At 41.2% G+C, this 20,395-nt stretch overlaps 1 protein-coding gene across 1 annotated transcript in view; it reads right to left on the bottom strand.

Moving 5' to 3' along the window:
- The window catches only part of EPG5 (ectopic P-granules 5 autophagy tethering factor), an 87,487-nt gene that overhangs the window by 12,842 nt on the left and 54,250 nt on the right, over window positions 1-20,395 (bottom strand). The window contains exons 29-37 of the mRNA XM_075932735.1: window positions 18,837-18,993; window positions 17,498-17,692; window positions 16,375-16,588; window positions 14,298-14,452; window positions 13,941-14,148; window positions 12,944-13,019; window positions 8,876-8,979; window positions 6,235-6,410; window positions 3,822-4,007 (exon numbers count right to left, since the gene is read on the bottom strand). Of these exons, the coding sequence (XP_075788850.1) occupies window positions 3,822-4,007; window positions 6,235-6,410; window positions 8,876-8,979; window positions 12,944-13,019; window positions 13,941-14,148; window positions 14,298-14,452; window positions 16,375-16,588; window positions 17,498-17,692; window positions 18,837-18,993 (1,471 nt within the window). The remainder of the gene's footprint in view (window positions 1-3,821; window positions 4,008-6,234; window positions 6,411-8,875; window positions 8,980-12,943; window positions 13,020-13,940; window positions 14,149-14,297; window positions 14,453-16,374; window positions 16,589-17,497; window positions 17,693-18,836; window positions 18,994-20,395) is intronic.

Raw genomic sequence — 20,395 nt, 5'->3', positions numbered from 1 at the left:
TGTTAATTAATTGTGAATTTACTTATAACAAACAATGACTGAATATTGCTATGTTTCTCAATTGCAGTTAACTCAATTAAATAAAGTACAATCTGGTACCTGATTACTTAGAAATAACCCAAATGAAATCAGATAGACAAGAACATTATAATTATAACTAGAGATAACAAATCAGCCACATTGGATTCATTTTAGGACATTCTCTAAAACAAAGGATTCAAATGAGAGCTTATCATTCAGGTAAAGAAGTCAGAGAAAAATACTGAAGGGAGAAAATAGTTAACATGCTAATAAACCTTGCTCCAATATGTTTTATATCAAGCAATCTTTGTAGGCAGTTGACAAGTGTATCTTTAGAAGTTTAAAGAAGATCTTTGAAAAGATAAAACATTCAGAAGACCATTAAGAGGAGATTGCCTAGGATACTGAATCCCAGTAACTTTAATAAGTTGGAAAATACAATGGCAATTGTGGATTAGAGGCTAGGATGTAGAACAGTGGATCTCAAACATTTTAGCCTGTGGCCCACCCCGCTCAATGCAAACCTTTCTGCAGTCCACCAGCTAGCCACCCATAATGACAAAATGCCTTTGCTTACCTTTAAATACCTTAAATACTAAATTATTCATATTGATCTAGTGGAGCATAAAAACTTAAATACACAGCTATAACATAAGGGGAGCATATAACTGGTAAGAAAGGTCATATTATATTAATCAAAATTCAAAATAATTAAATTGATTAAGCACTTTAACTTTATCACGTTAATTTACCAAAATTCATTGTAAATAAGATGAAATATTAATTTACGTCTAACACAAAAGATTTCAACATTGTCTTTATTTATGGCAGGTGTGGGGATCCTTTTTTGGTCGGGGACCACTGAGCCACAGAAATGTTAGTTGGGGGCCACACAAAAGGTGGGGCAACCCCCTGAGAAAACAAAAAAAAACCAACCCTCACTGATGTGGCCCCCAACTAAGACACCTCACTCTCCTGGCACTCCGGCCCCATTAAACACTTCCTGCATGATCTTTGTGCTTCAGGTGCCATCTGTCAAATGGACACAACAGCACTTCTCGGCCTCATAAACATGTTCAGAGAATAAACACAGTACAATGGTGAGGTGCTAAGACATTATGCTAATGGGAATGATATGAATGCAGTGATTCTGACAGGCCAGATGCTAGCTCAAGTCAAAGGTCAATTCACTTGTGTATTAGCATAGGTCAGAGAAATTGTGAAATGCATGTATTTATTTAGTGTTTAACCATAATGAAAATGAATGGGTCTTTAACTTGCATTGTTTTCAAGTCATTTGTGCCCCAGCATCATGTTATAGCAAATATTTGCTTAACATATACATCTTTAACTAAAGCTCAAATAAAGAGTTTTATCAGGAAAAAAGGCTTATTTCAAAGCAGGTGGTCAGTATATGTGATGAGCTGAGGTCAAATAGACTCAGAATGAATTCTTCTGTGCCCATCATTGAAGGAAAAGACCACATTGGGTTGTGTCACTGTCAGTTTGTTTTCTGTGAAAAGAAGTAGAATGAATTCAAGGAAAGAGCCTTCATCTCTGGATTGTTTGGATTCTGTTTGGATGCAAAAGGAGAGATCCCCAGAAACTGTCTGGGTTCCCTGAAAAAACTTTTGAGAAACTGGCAGTTTATTCCATCACTGCCACTATTTGAAATTGAGATAGAAATGTAGCCGTGTTAGTCTGGTGTAGCTGAAACAAAATACAGGACTATGTAGCACTTTAAAGACTAACAAGATGGTTTATTAGATGATGAGCTTTCGTGGGCCAGACCCACTTCCTCAGATCAAATAGTGGAAGAAAATAGTCACAGCCATATATACCAAAGGATACAATTAAAAAAAAAAGAGATTTCAACAACCTACACTCCACCATTAACCTCAGCCTGGACCATTCCACACGAGAGATCCATTTCCTGGACACCACAGTACAAATCAACAATGGAAAATTAGACACCACCCTCTACAGAAAACCCACTGACTCATACAGTTACCTACATGTTTCCAGCTCCCATCCAGCACACACCATACGATCCATCATCTATAGCCAAGCCCTTCGATACAACCGCATCTGCTCTAATCCTCATTTCACGAGGAGTAACGGTAGTTCGAACTAGGAAGCCTAGTTCGAACTACCTAGTTTGTGCCCCGTGTAGCCACGCTGCACGGGGTTCAAACCAGCAGAGTTTTAAAAATGGTGGCTCCCCGCTTATGCAAATGAAGCCCGGGAAATTCAAATCCCGGGCTTCATTTGCAAGTGTGGTATGCCTACATTACCCCGCTAGTTCGAACTAGCGGGGTAGTGTAGACATACCCTGGGAGACAGACCCATAGTCTCCTATAGACAACCACCTAACCTCAAGATGATTCTTACCAACAACCACAGGACATACCACACTAATACCAACCCTGGAACTTTTCCTTGCAACAAACCCCGTTGCCAGCTTTGTCCACATATTCACTCTGCTGACACCATTATTGGGCCTAACCAAGTGAGTTATAAGATCAAGAATACATATTCCTGCGCCTCCAGAAATATAATCTATGCTATCATGTGCCGAAAGTGTCCGTCTGCTATGTACATTGGACAAATGTCTCAGATACTTCGCCAAAGAATCAATGCCCACAAAACAGACATTAGACAGGATCACAAAGAAAAAACAGTTGCTTGCCATTTCAACCAGAAAGGACACTGTCTCAATGACCTACTCACCTGCATCCTACTTCAGAAGACATTCAAATCTGCACTTGAAAGGGAATCCTCTGAACTGGCATTCATGCTAAAATTCGACACTCTCCGCGGGGGGCTGAACAAAGACTCCAGCTATCTTACCCATTACAAAGATAGCTTCCCCAATTATCACCTCTAATACTATTAACTCACAGACATCTACCCTTCCCCACCTCTAATATCATTAGCTCACAGGCATTCACCTTCCTTCCCTCCCCCCCCCCCCGCATTCCCCTTCTGTTCTGAAATGTGATTTGTCCTTTCCATATGTGTTCATTTTTTTTTAATTGTATCCTTTGGTATATATGGCTGTGACTATTTTCTTCCACTATTTGATCTGAGGAAGTGGGTCTGGCCCACGAAAGCTCATCATCTAATAAACCATCTTGTTAGTCTTTAAAGTGCTACATAGTCCACTATTTGAAATTGTGAGTCACCTGATTTAACCTTTATAGTCTAACTACTTTAACCTTTCAATAACTCATTTCCTTTTCATAGACAATAAACTTTTACTTAGTTTACTACAGAATTGGCTACCGGCATTGTCTTTGAGGTAAGACCTAGAGTACCAACTGATCTGATTCCTTGAGGCAGGGAGAAAGCTGATGTGATGTGATTTTTGTTTTTGAGTGACCTTTTATCACAAAGTTCAGTTTGTCTGCATGGCAAGATAGACCCTACAGTCTGGTGGGACAGTCTGTGACTCTCTGGTAAGACTAGTGCTCCAGGAGTTCACATTTATCAGTGGGTTGATGAAATCTAATTACAGAAAACACTGACAGTTTGGGCTGTCTGTCCTGGTTTTTGATAGTTTTCCCTGAAGTAGGCACCCTCAGTTGAGAGCCACTCCAGATAGTGGACACATGTATCTAGAAGAGACCCAATGTACCCAGTTTTGGACATAATTCATGGAATTTATTTTTACCAGCATGCTGCAGCTCAAGCAGGGCTTAAATACAGTACACTTGCTTGCCTGGTAATGGCAATTAATAAATATAGAAATTAATGAATGCAAGGCAATCTGATCCATCTCTGGACCTTTTCAAAATTACCTCTTTGCTTATAAGTTGCTCCTCCTTTGCCAACAGGACTACCATATACAGCAAGCACACAATCATACTGTGTGTTTCAGGATGGGGCTGTGGATTCCAGGCATCAGACAGGACGCTGACCCAGTTTACGTCACATAAAACAGAACCCAAGAATATGAAACAACTCTTCGGGCTGCCTCTTTCAACCTAGGAGAAGACAAACACCTTTATTTAGATTTAAATAACTAAAAAAGGCACTGTCTATAACTTTAGATACCCTAACAGCATTAATAAAACAATTCAATCTCAGAAGCTTTAAATAATCTATTCAAGAGTACCTAAAATCAGCCAGACAGCTACAAGAATTCCCTTCATCATCCAGGAAGCATAACCTTCAGCCCTCCCAAAACCCCAGTCAAAGAAATGTCTTTCACAGTATGTCCAGAAGGCTACCAAATTCAGACTATTCCAAACCCAGGAGCAATATTCAGGCTATTTTGGACCTCTCTTTGGGGAAGACCAAAAAGTTCTGTAACAATTTTAGATGTGCCTGGTCAATGCAACACTGACAGGGAGGCAGGAAGGGCCTTCAAGGAATGATCCTGAAGTCCTACCACCATCTGTGTAGGCTCAGTCTCCTTGGTCCAGCATCCTTGGGATCTGACTGGTCCCAAACGAGGGAGTTTTCTGGACCAGAAAAGGTCAATTCTGACACTCCCTCTCCCCCCGCCACTGGGCCCCTTGCCTGGCTCCATTCCTGGGTCTGGCCACCAGCCTCTCAGCCATTGGTCCACCAGTACCCGGCACAGCTGGGTTCCCAGCCACCAAACTCCCAGCTACCGGGACTCTCTGGTCCAAGAACATCTGTGGTCCGTTGCTGGACCAGAGAGTCCCAGTTTAGGTTCAACCTGTACTATAATTCTAGGGTGAAAATCAGAAGCAATCAACTAAAAATGGAAGTACAGTGATCATTTTAGTTAACATAATACTGGTCTTATACTTCACACATTGTGTACATAGAGATACTTATTTCCCTGAGTCATGTTAATTATTCATTATAAAACAAAATGATTGAGTCAGCTTTTTGGGAAACATTCAGTACATTACCATTCTTTCTCAAGCTCCCCACTTGTCTAGAAATTCTTTTATAAACTGTTCATGGGGCAAGTACCTGGAAGATCAGAGCTGTACTGACAAAATCAATTCTAACCCCAGGTCTACACTAAACCTGGAAGCTCAGCTGAGAATACGCACTTCCAACTGCATAGAATACATAGCTGAAGTTACCTTAAGCCCTCCTTGGCACCTTGGCGGCAAGAGAGCAGGAGTACTAGCCACTAGTGGGGGGGCACCCTCTGAATTCGATTTAGCGAGTCTTAACTAGGCTCGCTAAATCAAATTCCGAAAGAATGATTTTTATCTTCCGTGAAGATAAGACCTAAGAAAGTTTAATATCTCAGTCCTTGGTGACAATGGATAGGCAGCTGGTACACTGTGGCCACCAGAACTGGTCTTAGGGGAAGGCTATGACCGCATTTTGGCCCAACCTTCTTAGCTTTTTTTTTTTTTTTTGCTTTGATTAATAAACTTTTTTTGAAACCATCTGTAACCCTAAAGGCAAACCTGGTTTGCCTCGGGCCGCCAATTGCTTAGGACTGGCCCTGGTGGCCACTACCTATCATGCTGACCAGCACTGTTTCACTGTGCTCCATTCTTTCTGTTGTATCTACCCATTGTCTCTCTTCATATAGTGTGCTTTTTGGGGCAGTGACCATTGTTTTGTTCTGTGTTTGTACAACACCTAGTATGATGAGTTCATGACTAGGGCTTACATCGGGGGTGAGCAAAAGGGGATAGGGAAGCCTCTTCCAGGGCATGGGGGTGGGGAAGCCCTGTCCCTGCCTGTTTAGGCCCCACCCCTGCCTGTTTAGGCCCCGCCCCTTCCAGGGTGGCCCAGAGCTCCTTCAAAAAATTTTGAAGTGGCCCTTGGACAAAAATTATTGCCCACCCCTGGTATACAGGCACTACTCACAATGCAAATAAATAATACTAGAGGAAAGGAAGTGATGAAGTGGTTAGAGCTTGGGCCAGGGGAGACTTGGGCTCAATCATCCAAGAGGTTGAGGATAAATACATTAAAGGCTGTGAGATGCCCAACTACTGTAGTGGGCTATAGATAATGCAGGGGCTCTGATAGTATTGCTGATGGCCATATCAGCATAAATGAATTCCATGGTTTTAATACCATGCTATGGAATTATTATATTATTAATAATTATAAATAATATATTGTATTAGCAACCTGCAGATTCTACAATAAGCCGATCTGATGTACTCTTTGGCTAAACAAATGGAAGCACACATCCATTTAATTTCAAAGACAGAATTAACTGAAATATAAATGGTCTTATTTCAATACGCATTAGGTGCTTACTTTAAAGAATTCTTCCATAAGCATCTGATCTGGGTGCATCTCTCTCCATGGAAGTCTGCTGAACTCAGCATGGAAAGTATAGAGAATAAATTCTGGCATTTTGGGAGCTGTACATGAGTCACAATAATGCATCAGATGTAACCAGAGAGCCCCACGGTGGCTTGGCAACAACTTATCTAGATTAAAAGGAAACAGTCCATTTAAAACACAGCTCCTGGGAAATCTAGCCAAACAGGGACAAATCTGACTATAAAGGGGACATTTAGTGAGTATAAGTTCTTCCAAGGACATAACATTCAAAGAAAAAGGACATTTTCTAATCTTTCTTTGTTTCTATTACTCAGGAATATTTCTATTATTTCTATTCTTATTTTTCTAATACAAAAAATATATAAGAATATTTTCTAATATTCTTATTCTAATATTATTTCTATTCTTCTACTGAACATCATTTACTTTGAAAAAAAAAGTTAACTGGACAACAAGAGTTATAATTAGGGATCTTAGAAATCTGTTTGCAATGGGAAAATGTAGAATTTGCATTTTCCAGAACATTTTTAGTTTTTATATTGTGTGAACAAATAAAAACATATATTAACTATTCATTACATTTTACTGAACGTACCAGTGTCACTTAATGTGCAGAACTGCCCCTTCTTGTGGTTAATTTTTTAATGCACTTTAAATTTCCATAGCTAAATATAGTCTAATAAATTAAGCATATAGAGGTTATTCAATGGCATGTAGAGGTTTATATTTTAATGCATCTCAAATTTCACTACAGATGTAAATAAATGTAAGAATAAAATGCCAAAAACTTTAAAAATCACTCCTAAAGATCATGTCACTGAGTTTTGCAAGGACAAATTTCATGTTGACGGTAATCTGCTGTTCTGTACTGCATGTAGCAAGGCAGACCATTGTAGAACACATAGAAAGCACTAACCAAACTGAAAGAAAGGAAACAAAAACAAGAGGTGGAAACAGCAGAGCTATCAACAACAGTAAAGAAACATTTAAAAAAACAATGAATAGTCTGGTAGCACTTTAAAGACTAACAAAGCATGTCGCTGATATTATGAGCTTTCGTGGGCATAACCCTCTTCTTCAGATGACTGGAACTGGGTTGTGCCCACGAAAGCTCATACCACCATCTACATGTTTTGTTAGTCTTTAAGGTGCTACTAGACTATTCATTGTTTTTTAAGTTTTTCTAGTTACAGACTAACTTGGCTACCTTTTTGGAGCAAGTAAAGAAACAATGCATGGTGTGGATCATTCCATGTTTTACAACTGTAAATATATCCATAAAACATCGTCTTCAACCGGTACCTATATATATTGCAGCTAGGGAGACTAAAATTCATTATTTCTTTTTAACTGCAGAAATACAGGTTTTTATGTATTTCTTACTGGAAAACTAGGATCCATGGTTATAATACACTTCTTTCTGAAAGTAGTTAACTGGTTCTGTGACTCCTTTCAAAACTGTTCAAGAATTTGGAAACTGTCAAAGGCATCACAAGATATTTTTCTTGAATTTCTACTGTCACGAGTCTGAATTCAGCTCCGTTACTGCAAGTTATTAATGTGCGATGGCTGTTCAGTGGCACATGTAATATGGATTAGTGATGACAGCTCCATTGCTAGTGGACAAGCATTTAGATGTATGTAAAAACACCAGGACAAATGTTGTCTCTCCAGATGAGGGGTTGAAAGATACTAGTAGACTAATGTGCACTGTTGACAGACAGAGGAGTTGAGTATTCAGGATGCTCAATCGCGTTCCTTCCATCAGCAGTATAGTTACGCACAAAGTTTTGAAACAAACAAGACCCCTATTTTACCTAGAGCTGCTGCCATCTATTCTGTGGCTGTCCAACTGGAATGTCCTTGTAAAATTACCATGTTGCTATGGTTCGGACCCAGAAACACTTGTATGCATGTGTCCAGCAGTCCTTGCACATACCCAAGACCTCTCTCATTCAATGGCTTGCCAGGAATCCCATAACAGGAAACACTAATCACTCAAAACCTGCCCCAAACCCTTCTGACTCCCAGCCCTCACCTAATGACAACACCTGAATCACTACCCTGTTAAGCCTTCTGCTTTGCCACCTTCATGACATGTGCCCATGAACCACCCTGCTAATCCTGAACCCTCCCAATTCTCAAATGAGTAATGAAAATTTCAGAAAACCAATCTGGGCATTGCAGCACCTTTAGTGCCTTCTAGTGGGGTATTCAAGAATGCAGCAATATCTGTTATTTGAGAATACCTGTTAATGATTCTGACCAAGACAGGAAGTTCCCCAAAGTGCATTTGCTTCTGCAACTAGAAATATTTTGGTTGGTTTTAAATCCCTCCTCTCCTCATCACACATCCAGGCCCTTTGCCAAAACTTTTACTTTACCCTCTCTAACTTTTCTAAAAATCTACCCCATCTTCTCTGTCCATGCCACCAAACCCCTTCTCATTTCATGAATGAGTCAGAGGACAGCGCTTGTAACAAAAGGTTATAAGCTTGGCTAGAAACTCATACCCATCAAACACATCCACCCAAAATACTGTTTGAGCTGCTAGAGCAGAAAGTGCAACTGCGCAGAAACAAGGATTGCATACATCCTGGATTTCACCTACCTTTAAAGCTTTGGTGTAAAACCTCTATACAGTCTGTGAACAAGTGAACCATGCTGGCAGCTATAGGAGTGTCACTCTCCAACCAGGGGTAGCATTGCAGTTTACTTCAAAAACACAAACAATGAAGTTGTATCATTGACTTTAACAAGACATCACAGGGAAAAAAGATTTATATAATTTAGAAATATCCACACATGCCAATCTAGCATATGAATGGCACCTGGACGGGAATATTACAAGCGTGTGCATTCCATTCCAACTCAACCTTCTACATTCATCCATTCCTTGCATGGAACAGGTACACATTTGGGGGCTGTAGTAAAGCGACCTTTGAGGTCCACAAAGTACTACCTAAAAACAAAGAATACTCCTGTGGCAGTCCTGTCTACACTGCACAGCTATTTCAGGATGCCTCTGGTATCCCAAAATAGCTACCCCGCATCTACACAAGCTGCCCATTATTTTGAAATATTTTTCGAAATAACAGATGCGCTATTTCGCCATCCTGGTAAACCTCGTTGCATGAGGGATAAGGAATGGCTCGAAATAGTACGTTAATTCAAAATTTGGCACTGTGTAGATGAACCAAATTTCAAAATAAGCTATTTCGAAATAGATTTGAGATAAGAGATGCAATTTGTGTTATGCAAACTGTGTATCTTATTTCGAGCTTGGGATGTTGTGTAGACACCCTCTCAGAGACTAACGAACATATTAAAGCATGAGTTTTTGTGGGTAAAACCAACTTCATCAGATGTGTTGGAGTGGAAATTATAGAATCCAGAGTATATATAACAGCAAAAGCAGTTACCAGTCAATTGTAGGACCTGTGTTAATGAAGCTAATTAAATCAGGCTGGATGTGTCCCAGTCATAGTATTTGATGTGTAAATCTGAATACCAAAGGCTGGGGAAACTGTTAATATCTCTATTTACACCCAAGTAGATAGTGTCAAACCTGTAAATGTACGATCTAGTCACCTGAGCCAGATCTCTTTTACAAGTGCCAACCTACAGAAGGATGATAGGAGTTACTACAGAGAACTTTTCCTGGGTGGGGTGTCTGGCTGGTGAGTCTTGCCCACATGATCAGGGTTCAGCTGACTGCCATATTTGGGGTCGGGAAGGAATGCTCCTCTAGGGTAGACTGGCAGAGGCGCTGGAGTTTTTTCGCCTTCCTCTGCAGCATGGGGCACCGATCACAGCTGGAGGATTCTCTGCATCTTGGGGTCTTTAAACTATTTGAAGGCTTCAATATCTGAGATATAGGTGAGAGGATTATTCCAGGAGTGGGTGGGTGCGATTCTGTAGCCTGCATTGTGCAGGGGGTCAGACTAGATGCTCCCTTATGACCTTAAAGTCTATGAGTCTATGAGAATAATCAAGCAATATTCAACTTTTCAATTATGCATGGGAAATATATTCACAGCTAAAAAAGATTTAGGATTTAAAAGGAAACTGCACCTAATTTGTTAACATGAGAAGTGCTTCTCCGAGGGAAAACTCTGAGATGTATTTGAAAGCACATATTCCACATCAGGTATAATGCTAGGGATGATTCATACCAATAGGGTTTTTTTTTTTAAACTACAGTTGGCATTTGGATTTCTTACAGAAAAGCCACTTGGGAGACATCAGTATGGGTGTGTCTACACCACAGCACTAATTCGAACTAACTTATTTCGAATTAGTTAATTCGAACTAAGGTAATTCGAACTAGTGCATCTAGACCTAAAAACTAATTCGAATTAGCGTTTTGCTAATTTGAACTAGCATGTCCACATTGAGTGGACCCTGAACCGAAGTTAAGGCTGGCCGGAACAGGTACCGGCAGGGCATCAGGTTAGGACTTAGAGCATGGAGCTGCTGCCTCAGGCTAGCCGACGGCTGTGCTTAAAGGGACCCGACCCCCACCCCGGCCAGACAGTTCTCAGGGTTCCCCGCTTGCTTGTCTACCTCGATGAGGGACAGCAAAGCAGTCCTGTCTTGGAGTGCCCTGAGTGCCCACACTCGGCACATCACAGCACTCGGCCATCAGCCCGGCTGCACTTGCCGCAGGCTGCCATCCGGGGGGAGTCAATCGGGGGGCTGTCAGGATCCAGGAGACCCTGCAGGAGAGCTTCCACCCCGAGGAGCCCGCAGAGCCACCCCAGTCCTCCCCATCGGGGGCTTGTACCCCATTCCTCCCTCACCTCCTTCCACTTACCCCTCCCTAGCCCCTTTTCTGATGTAAAAAATAAAGGACACGTATGTTCAAAAATAGAAACTCTCTTTATTTAACAAACTGGGGGGGAGAGGGGGGATTAACCTCTGGGAAGACTGGGAAAAGGAGGTGGGAGAGGGGAAGAGAGAGTGTGGGAGAGGGGAGGGGGAAACCTGGGAGGAGGGAGCTGGAAGGGGGAAGCCAGGGGAAGAAGAAGGAGGGAAAGTATAAAACTATGGTACGCCATATCTTCAGTACTGTGTACAGATGTGGTCTCCTCACCTCAAAAGAGATGTTTTGGCCTTGGAAAGCATTCAGAAAAGGGAAACTAAAATGATTAGGGGTTTGGAACAGGTCCCACAGGAAGAGAAGCTAAAAAGACTGGGACTTTTCAGCTTAGAAAAGAGGAGACTGAGGGGGAATATGATAAGAGGTCTATAAAATCATGAGTGGTGTGGAGAGGGTGCAAAAAGAAAAGTTCTTCATTAGTTCCCATAATATAAGGACTAGAGGACACCAAATGAAATGAATGGGTAGCAGGCTTCAAACTAATAAAAGAAAGTTCTTCTTCACAAAGCAAATAGTCAACCTGTGGAACTCCTTGCCACAGGAGGCTGTGAAGGCTAGAACTGCAACAGAGTTTAAAGAGAAGTTAGATAAAGTCATGGAGGTTGGGTCCATGGAGTGATATTAGCCAGGGGATAGGAACGGTGTCCCTGGCCTCTGTTTGTGGAAGGCTGGAGATGGATGGCATGAGACAAATGGCTTGGTCATTGTCTTCGGTCTATCCCCTCCGGGGTAGCTGGTGTTGGCCACTGTCAGCAGACAGGCTACTGGGCTAGATAGGGTGCTACTGGGTTCGTCTCGCAGCGCCGAAGAGCAGCGCGCTACTGGACCAACCTGGCAGCACCCCAGCTTCTCTGCCCCAGAAGTCCCCGATTCAGCCGCTGCTGAAACTGACTAGCAGCGGCTGAATCGGGGACGCCTGGGGCAGAGCCGGACTATCGGAAGGGGGGGCTATGAGGGGTCTGGGGTGGCACCCCCCACCCCAGACCCCTCATAGCCCCCCCCCCCCTTCCAATAGTCCGGCATATCTGATAATCCGGCACCCGATGGGTCCTAAAGGTGCCGGATTATCGGAAGTTTACTGTAGTTAGGAAGCCAGTTTTTAATCTGTGTCCGCTACTAAATGCCATCATCTATGTTTTTCTTTTTTTCATCTATGGTTCATCCCAGTGCTGGGTCAAGTGTATAAGATCCAGAAAGGATTGTCCCGTTATGGCAAAATATCTTTTGTCATGACAGTAGCAAGGTACTGGCAAATCAATATTGCCCGGGCCCCCTCAATCTGACAGTGCTCCTTTCTACTAGTCCAAGACTGAATTAAAGGCAGCCAACTAAGGTAGTTTATTTAGTCTGGGGGAGCTTTTTCAACATGCTTCTGATAAGCTAGATGTCTTTTCAAGTTTTATTCAAAATTCAAGTCAAACATTGACTGGAATGTGTGACTCTCACCAAGCAATTTTCTAAATTAAGTGCAATTCCTTAAAACAATTTAAATAAAAAGCCATGTTCTATTGAGTTCATTGTTTTGTTCCACAACTGTTCAGTGACATGACTCTAAACTATAAGCAGCTTTGCTGCTTAAACAGAGGATTACAATGATACCATCGCTTTGAAAAAATACCCCTTTAAGAGCAACAATTCATATAATCTGTGTAGATCAAGTTTTTCCTGCCGGGCAACAGAATGATGTCATCACACACACAGGCCGCAAAAGTGGCCAGACAGAGGGGGGTAGGTGATAATAGCAAGCCTGGGGCACTGCCTGCTAGTTATGAAAAATATAACTGAATTATTGTTTACCTGGCATCATCTTTATTTAACACCAGAATCCATGGTTTAAAGAGCTCAGTGATGGTTGAATGCAAGGACTGCACCACTAAAAAAAACACAGCTTTATTATTCAAGTATAATGACAGTAACCAAAACATTAAAAAAATGAATAGTCTTGCAGCACCTTAGAGGCTAACGAAACATGTAGATGGTATCATGAGCTTTCGTGGGCCCACTTTTTCAGATTAATGTAACCAAGTTACACAGAGCCACCAAACCTGGACAAAAGATCTTAACCTCTTCCTCCAAAAGAGGTGCAAAACAGATTAAATCAGTTTGGTATGGGCAAATTCTTAAGTACTTTACATTTTCCAATGGCTTCACAAACATTACCTTACTAAATCTCACAATCCCAGCCAGGTAAATATTAAGACTATTTTTACAGATCAACTGAATTACAGGCATGAAGGGACTTGCCTAAAGGCAAAAAAGGGCTCTGTCAGAACTGAGGAATCTAGTTCCCGCTCATGTGTTCAGGCCACAATGCCACACTTCTTTCTCTGAATGGAGGCGGCATATATGCATCTGAAGAGAATCTGGGACCAGGGCACATAGCTCATGCAGTAAATCCAGAGTTCTCCCATCACGTTAAGTACAGAGGCGAAGATATTATACAATATCCCTGCAATGTGAAGCACTGAAGACAGTGTTGCCACGATACATTGCCCTATTTTTTTAAGTGCCAAATACAGATCAACCTGAATTTCCCAAACTCTGGATAAGTGCAGGCTGATTTTGTTCCCTGGGTTCACTGACTGTAGCTACAGATAATTAGTCTCATTAAGAAGCTTGGCTTTGGGGTGCTAAGCTAAATTCTTGCACATTTCATAAGCCATAGCTAAGATCTTTGTAAGGCTGGGTATCTATTGTATTTACAAGTGCAAAGGTCTTCAACAGAAAATCTTAAACCACTGGATTGTGGCTATCCATCTTTTCTCTTTAAATAGTTTGCTTTTATGCACATTACCTGCTAGAATCCTGTTGCTGCCTACTGGTTCCTGTACTAAACCGATTAACTCGGCATCAATAAGCCGTTTCACAAGATATTCCAGCAATGTCTTCACTTCAGCTATGTAGGGACTCCACTTTGAAAACAAGCCAAAGCTCCTGAAATCCAACGAAGCTAAGCGCAGCTTGCAGAAAGACTTGCCAAGCCATTCTATTGTCTCTGTGACCTGCAGAGAGTGGAGAGCTCTGAATCAAACTAGAAGGATACTAACTCAGGGCAGAAAGCGTTGCAGTGCTATCCTGCTGTTCAGTAATGGGGATGGATTTCAGCTGAAAATTACAGTAAACGCCAGAGATCAGCCAGAAAGCTTCCTACCTGTTGTGCAGACAGAAGGATTTTTGCAGAGCTTTGCGGTACTGCACTCTTAGAGGAGTCGTCCTTGCCCCTTTGTTCAGTCTCTGAGGAACAGCAGCCCAAAGTTTTAAGCAATGCCTTCCAACAGTCAGGGCTCAGCAGCTGTTCTGAAGAACCTTAGGACAACCAGAAAGGGGTGGTACTTTTTATTTAGGAAAAGTACATTAAAATCATAATGGTTACTTTCATTTCTCTGCCCTAGTATTAGCCATGGGAGCCTGCCATTAGATTGATGCATATAGAATCATAGTATACTAGGACTGGAAGGGACCTCGAGAGGTCATCGAGTCCAGTCCCCTGCCCCCACAGCAGGACCAAATAACTGTCTAGACCATCCCTGATAGACATTTATCTAACCTACTGTTAAATATCTCCAGAGATGGGGATTCCACAACCTCTCTGGGCAATTTATTCCAGTGTTTAACTACTCTGACAGTTAGGAACTTTTTCCTAATGTCCAGCCTAAACCTCCCTTGCTGCAGTTTAAGCCCATTGCTTGTCATTCTATCCTCAGAGGCCAAGATGAACAAGTTTTCTTCCTCCTCCTTATGACACCCTTTTAGATACCTGAAAACGGCTATCATGTCCCTCCCCAATTTTCTTTTTTCTAAACTAAAAAAACCCAATTCTTTCAGCCTTCCTTCATAGGTCATGTTCTCTAGACCTTTAATCATTCTTGTTGCTCTTCTCTGTACCCTCTCCAATTTCTCCACATCTTTCTTGAAATGCGGTGCCCAGAACTGGACACAATACTTCAACTGAGGGCTAACCAGCACAGAGTAAAGCAGAAGAATGACTTCTCATGTCTTGCTCACCACACACCTGTTAATACATCCCAGAATCATGTTTGCTTTTTTTGCAACAGCATCACACTGCTGACTCATATTCAGCTTGGGTCCACTATAACCCCTAGATCCTTTTCTGCCATACTCCTTCCTAGACAGTCGCTTCCCATTCTGTATATGTGAAACTGCTCCTTCCTAAGTGGAGCACTTTACATTTGTCTTTATTAAACTTCATCCTGTTTACCTCAGACCATTTCTCCAATTTGTCCAGATCATTTTGAATTATGATCCTATCCTCCAGAGCAGTCGCAACCCCTCCCAGCTTGGTATCATCTGCAAACTTAATAAGCGTACTTTCTATGCCAATATCTAAATCGTTGATGAAGATACTGAGCAGAGCTGGTCCCAAACTGATCCCTAAAGAACCCCACTTGTTATACCTTTCCAGCAGGATTGTGAACCATTAATAACTACTCTCTGATGACATATATCAGATGACAAAACTGTGTCAGAGATGGCTGTTTGAATCTCAGGATTTTAAAGCCATTCCCCGTATGTGGGGGTATTTTAATGTTCAGATTTCATATTATGTTTGTTACAGTCTATAAAGCCTTAGGAGCCCACTGCAGGAGGCATTATGCAGTCATAGTAAGAGCCAGATGATGCCTTAAAGAGTTTACAACCTAACAAACAAGGCAATGGGTGAATGAAAAGGAGTACAATCGCCCCATTTTACATATGGGGATTTAAGGAATAGCGAGATAAAGGAATTCCCCAAGGTCACTGTGGACATGTATGGCATAGGTGAGATTCAAGCCCAGAGTTTTAACTGCAAGACCAAAGATGTCTAAAAACACGTTGCAACATAACTGATAGCAAAATGGCTCAGTGATATGAAACATTCCAGCTTTTCCAGTAAGAGAAAGCTGTGCTTTGCCTCCCTGCAACAACACAAGCTGAGAATCTATCACCTCAGATCTGCAGATCTCAATACAAAGGAGAATATAGCTTTTCAGTAGGCTAACATACGATTATCAGAAAAATATATACACAGCTTGGTATTTACTAAACTGTGAAAAAAATCAAAATCATATTGTATTTGCAGTGGTTTAATTATACTGCAATCCTGCTGCCTACCCCAGTCCAAAATTTTAGAACTACAAACACTGAAAGCAGTCTAGTACAGTTCAATATGCCAGTTTTTTCAAAATTAACCAGAGATGAGACTTGCTCTGGTGCTCTCGGATACTCACTTTGCATGAGCAGTCTTAGAAAGTCACTGTAATGGTCAGGGAATTGGTACTGGAGGAGACATGTCCAGTGCTTGCAGAAAATATTAAATGGCATTAAAATGTCTTCTTCAGGCTCCAGGCCACAGGCGCTGAGTGCCAAGTGAATGGACTCCAGAAGCCGGGTACGTTCAGCTAGAGGAGGCTTAGTGAGGGTTAGCCATTGTGCGAGGTCAAACTAAAACAGAAGAGAGGCAGTATGTGTTTAAGGAAGCGCATTAAAGCAGAGTTAATTGAAGAGCTAAATTTCAGGAAAAAGGATTTGCTCAGACAGAAAAAGGATATTTTTGTTTCAAGAAAGATCAGGAAAAGCCTTTTCATACAGGCTCATGTTATCACTGGTCAAAAATCAAGCTCCCTAAGGCTACATACCAATGCCCAATCTTGGGAATTTATTGTCCTGATTTGGGTTCTGATTCAGCAAGGTATATAACCCCCATGCTGAAAGTCACGTGCCTTGTTTAATCGGGGCTTCTAAAAGTACGAGCAGGGACAAGAGGGACTGACTGCATGGCTCATAAGTTGGAAAATGGGCACAGTATTGGTCTAGGTTACAGGTTATCTGTTCAAATCCAATCTAGCTCAGTAGTGACTGAACATAATGTTCACCCAGTAGTTGCTTGGCTGCCTCCATGAAGTGCGTTGGGGCAATCAACATGTTCCCATGGCCATGTGTCTGTGTCTCTAACACTGCTGTCACAATGGGACTGACTGGCTGGCTCCCTTAGGGGTTACCTCTTCAGAGGCACCAAGATGACCAAACCTTCCTTTGCCTTACTTCTGAGCTTGGGGTCATACTGAAAGGGAAGCACTGGAAAACATGTACCGCTGCTGCCCATGACGGGACGGGAAATTGTATCTTTATAGTCCCCTATGTAGTCTTCAAATCCATCCCCAATTCAATGTAGCCACATTAAGAGCTGTTCTGTATTTGCAGTATACTCCTAACAACTAATTCATCACTACTACTTTAAAAAGTCAGATTTGTATTTATTTCTCTATCAGTCTCAATTAATATTCTTTAGGAAAACAGTCCTGAGACACAACCCAGATAACACTATTTTATGAGCATTCAAGAGCATGTTACCTTTGTCAGCAACATGAAAACAACATCACTGTTGTCATCACCCAGAAACACCACAACTTTTTCATACAGATTTACAAATTCATCAGGAGAGGCAACTGGAGTGAAGTAGGGAGAGAGCAGATTACAGAGTCTTCGATTCTGTAGGATTGTTTCAAGAACTAATTTGCATTCAGATTTTGTCCCGCTGATAAATACCTTAAAAGAGAGACCATGTAATTAAATAATTCCTGGAGAATGTAGTTGCACTCTTTACAGCAGGCTTTTTGGGGATAGAGAATTCAGTTGGACTAGGATTCTCTCAAAAACAAATAACCCCGTTTGCGTCTATTTAAATACACCATCAACCTGTCTTTGAGCATGCATAAAAAGTATTCTTAAAATTCAATACAAACTGAGCCGAGATTGTAAACTCTCTGGTGTTGGGACTGTCTTTTTTGTTCTGTTTTTTATCCAGAATCTAGACACTAGGATCCTGCACTATGATTGGGGCTCCCAGTAACACAGACAAACAAACATAGTAACAGAAACACCCTCCTCCAAAATCCATTTGTAAAATAAGCATGTTCTACCACTGCCCTTACCAAAAGCCCATGTGTCCAGAAAAGTCTTACACTTAGGTCTTAGAAGTCAAAAATTCTGTCTCAGATGGGACAACAAGAGCAAAGTAATTCCTGATTCAAGAGTCCTTCCTCCTGTCACCATTCATTTAAAATGTAGGTACTGCTAACAAGCACACATTAGCTGACCTCAAATGCCACAGTGGTGTATAAAGAAAGTGGTACTAGAATCCAAACTATGCTGGGTTTAATAAATCAGCAAACACCATGATTTGCACCTGGGTGTTCATAAGCAGCACTGGTATAATACGCTCCCTACACTTAACGCTACCAAGTAGCAAGAATTACGTTTTACACCAGCAGTATCTTCTGACTGGTAGCCTACATAAAGCATATTGTAACAGTTTAAGCGGATGGTGACAAAGGTATGGTGATGGCCACATGCATTAAAGCAAGAGAACAGTCAATCAATGAACCAAAATGCTAAAATGCCCTTGCAAACATTGCAGCTACCTGGAATTCAAAGGACAAACTGAAAATCCAGACTTAACTACTTAACTCAATCATTTTCTTCCCACAACGAGCCTGTAATAGCTAGTCTCAACTGCTTATGTGTGACACTTCTGAGGTGTTTTACAATATGTTGGTAGGAGAATGAGTGGCATAGTTAGCTATGAATTCCCAGACTTTTCCGTATTTATTTTAGATCTCAAATATCTCTAAGCAAATGGAAGTAAAAAATTATAAAGCATGAAGAATTAGAGCACAGAGAATGAACTTACTTGGCCTAGGATCTCGATGCAGGAGGTAAAGAATTGCCTTGTGGGTGGATGGCGTTGAGTTTCATCACAAACAAAATCTATTACTGCAAAGAACAAACTAATTCCAACTTTCTGAATTCTAGATGAAGGCTGCACTTTGTAAATATTTATTAAGGCTCTGCAAAAAACGGAAGATAAAACTAGTAATATATATTCAAATGATCATCCATAACAAAAATCACATTTCTATGGCTAGTATTTATGTATTAAAGGGAGGCCTTTTGGTTTGGGAGGAATTTTTAAAAGTGGCTGTTCCTTGAAAAATGGTTTCAGTATGTAGAATTAGCACCTTAGATCTTGACAGACCCCCTCTGTAACAAGAGTCAGACAAAGCCATTTTATTTTCCAAAAGATTTTATTGCACTTTACTTGTTAACCTTAAATTTCCAGCATTACCTCTGCATCAGACACTGATGTGGCTACTGCCTCTAGTGCTAGTGTCCACAATTCAAGAAGGATGTTGGTAAATTGAAGAGGGTTCAAAGCAGAGCTATAAGAATGATTTAAGGCAGGTGTGGGGAACCTTTCTTGGGTCAGAGGCCACTGACCCACAGAAAAATCAGTTGGGCCCAGGCTAGTAGGTTTTGTGTGATCCAGCCTCCGGGACCAGATGCAGGCAAGCCTTAGGTTTCCCACACCTGATTTAAGGATTACAGAATATGCCTTAAAAGTGACAGATGCAAAGAATAGTAATAGAGAGGTACCTGTGTTAGTTTTTCCTTTTGTTTTAGCAAGATCAGACTATGGAGCACTTTAAAGACTAACAAGATGGTTTAATAGGTGATGAGCTTTCATGGGCCAGACCCACTTCCTCAGATCATATTCTGGAAGAGAATTGGTATGACGTATTCCTTTGGAATATATGGTCATGCCAATTCTCTTCCAGAATATGATCTGAGGAAGTGGGTCTGGCCCATGAAAGCTCATCACCTATTAAACCATCTTGTTAGTCTTTAAAGTGCTACATAGTTTTGCCTTTTGTTAGATGCAAGGAGTTCAATCTATTTAGCTTAATAAAGAGAAGTTTAAGGAAAGATTTCACCATAATCTATATGGAGAATATATTTGAGTTAATTCAATCCAGCAGAAAAAATATAACATAAGCCAACAAGCTAGAAGCTACAAATTGAAGCTAGACAAATTCACACTGGAAATAAGGAGTCAGTTTTTTAACAGTGAGGTTATTAACCGGTGGAACACATATAGCCATGGTCATGGTGGAATCTCTATCACTGGCCATTTTTAAATCAAGACGGGATGTTTTTCTAAAAGATCAGCTTTAGGAATTATTTTGGGAAAATGCTATGGTCCTTGTTATAGAGGAAGTCAGACTAGATGACTTGCGTTGGAAACTAGGAATCTGTTCTTGTGCATCATCCACAGAATTGTTTACTGAGTTCCAATAAGCCACAGCTTGGCAAACACTCTGAAGTCAATGGGACTGCACCAGTATCACAACAGGCAATATGACAAGACAATGGAGTTGTATAGGTATAAAGCAAAGGATTAAGTTTGCCTGC

Source organism: Pelodiscus sinensis, chromosome 6 (assembly GCF_049634645.1).
Source record: "Pelodiscus sinensis isolate JC-2024 chromosome 6, ASM4963464v1, whole genome shotgun sequence".
NCBI lineage: Eukaryota > Metazoa > Chordata > Testudines > Trionychidae > Pelodiscus > Pelodiscus sinensis.
Note: the sequence above shows the minus strand (reverse complement) of the source record. Positions and strands in the feature narration are given on the sequence as shown.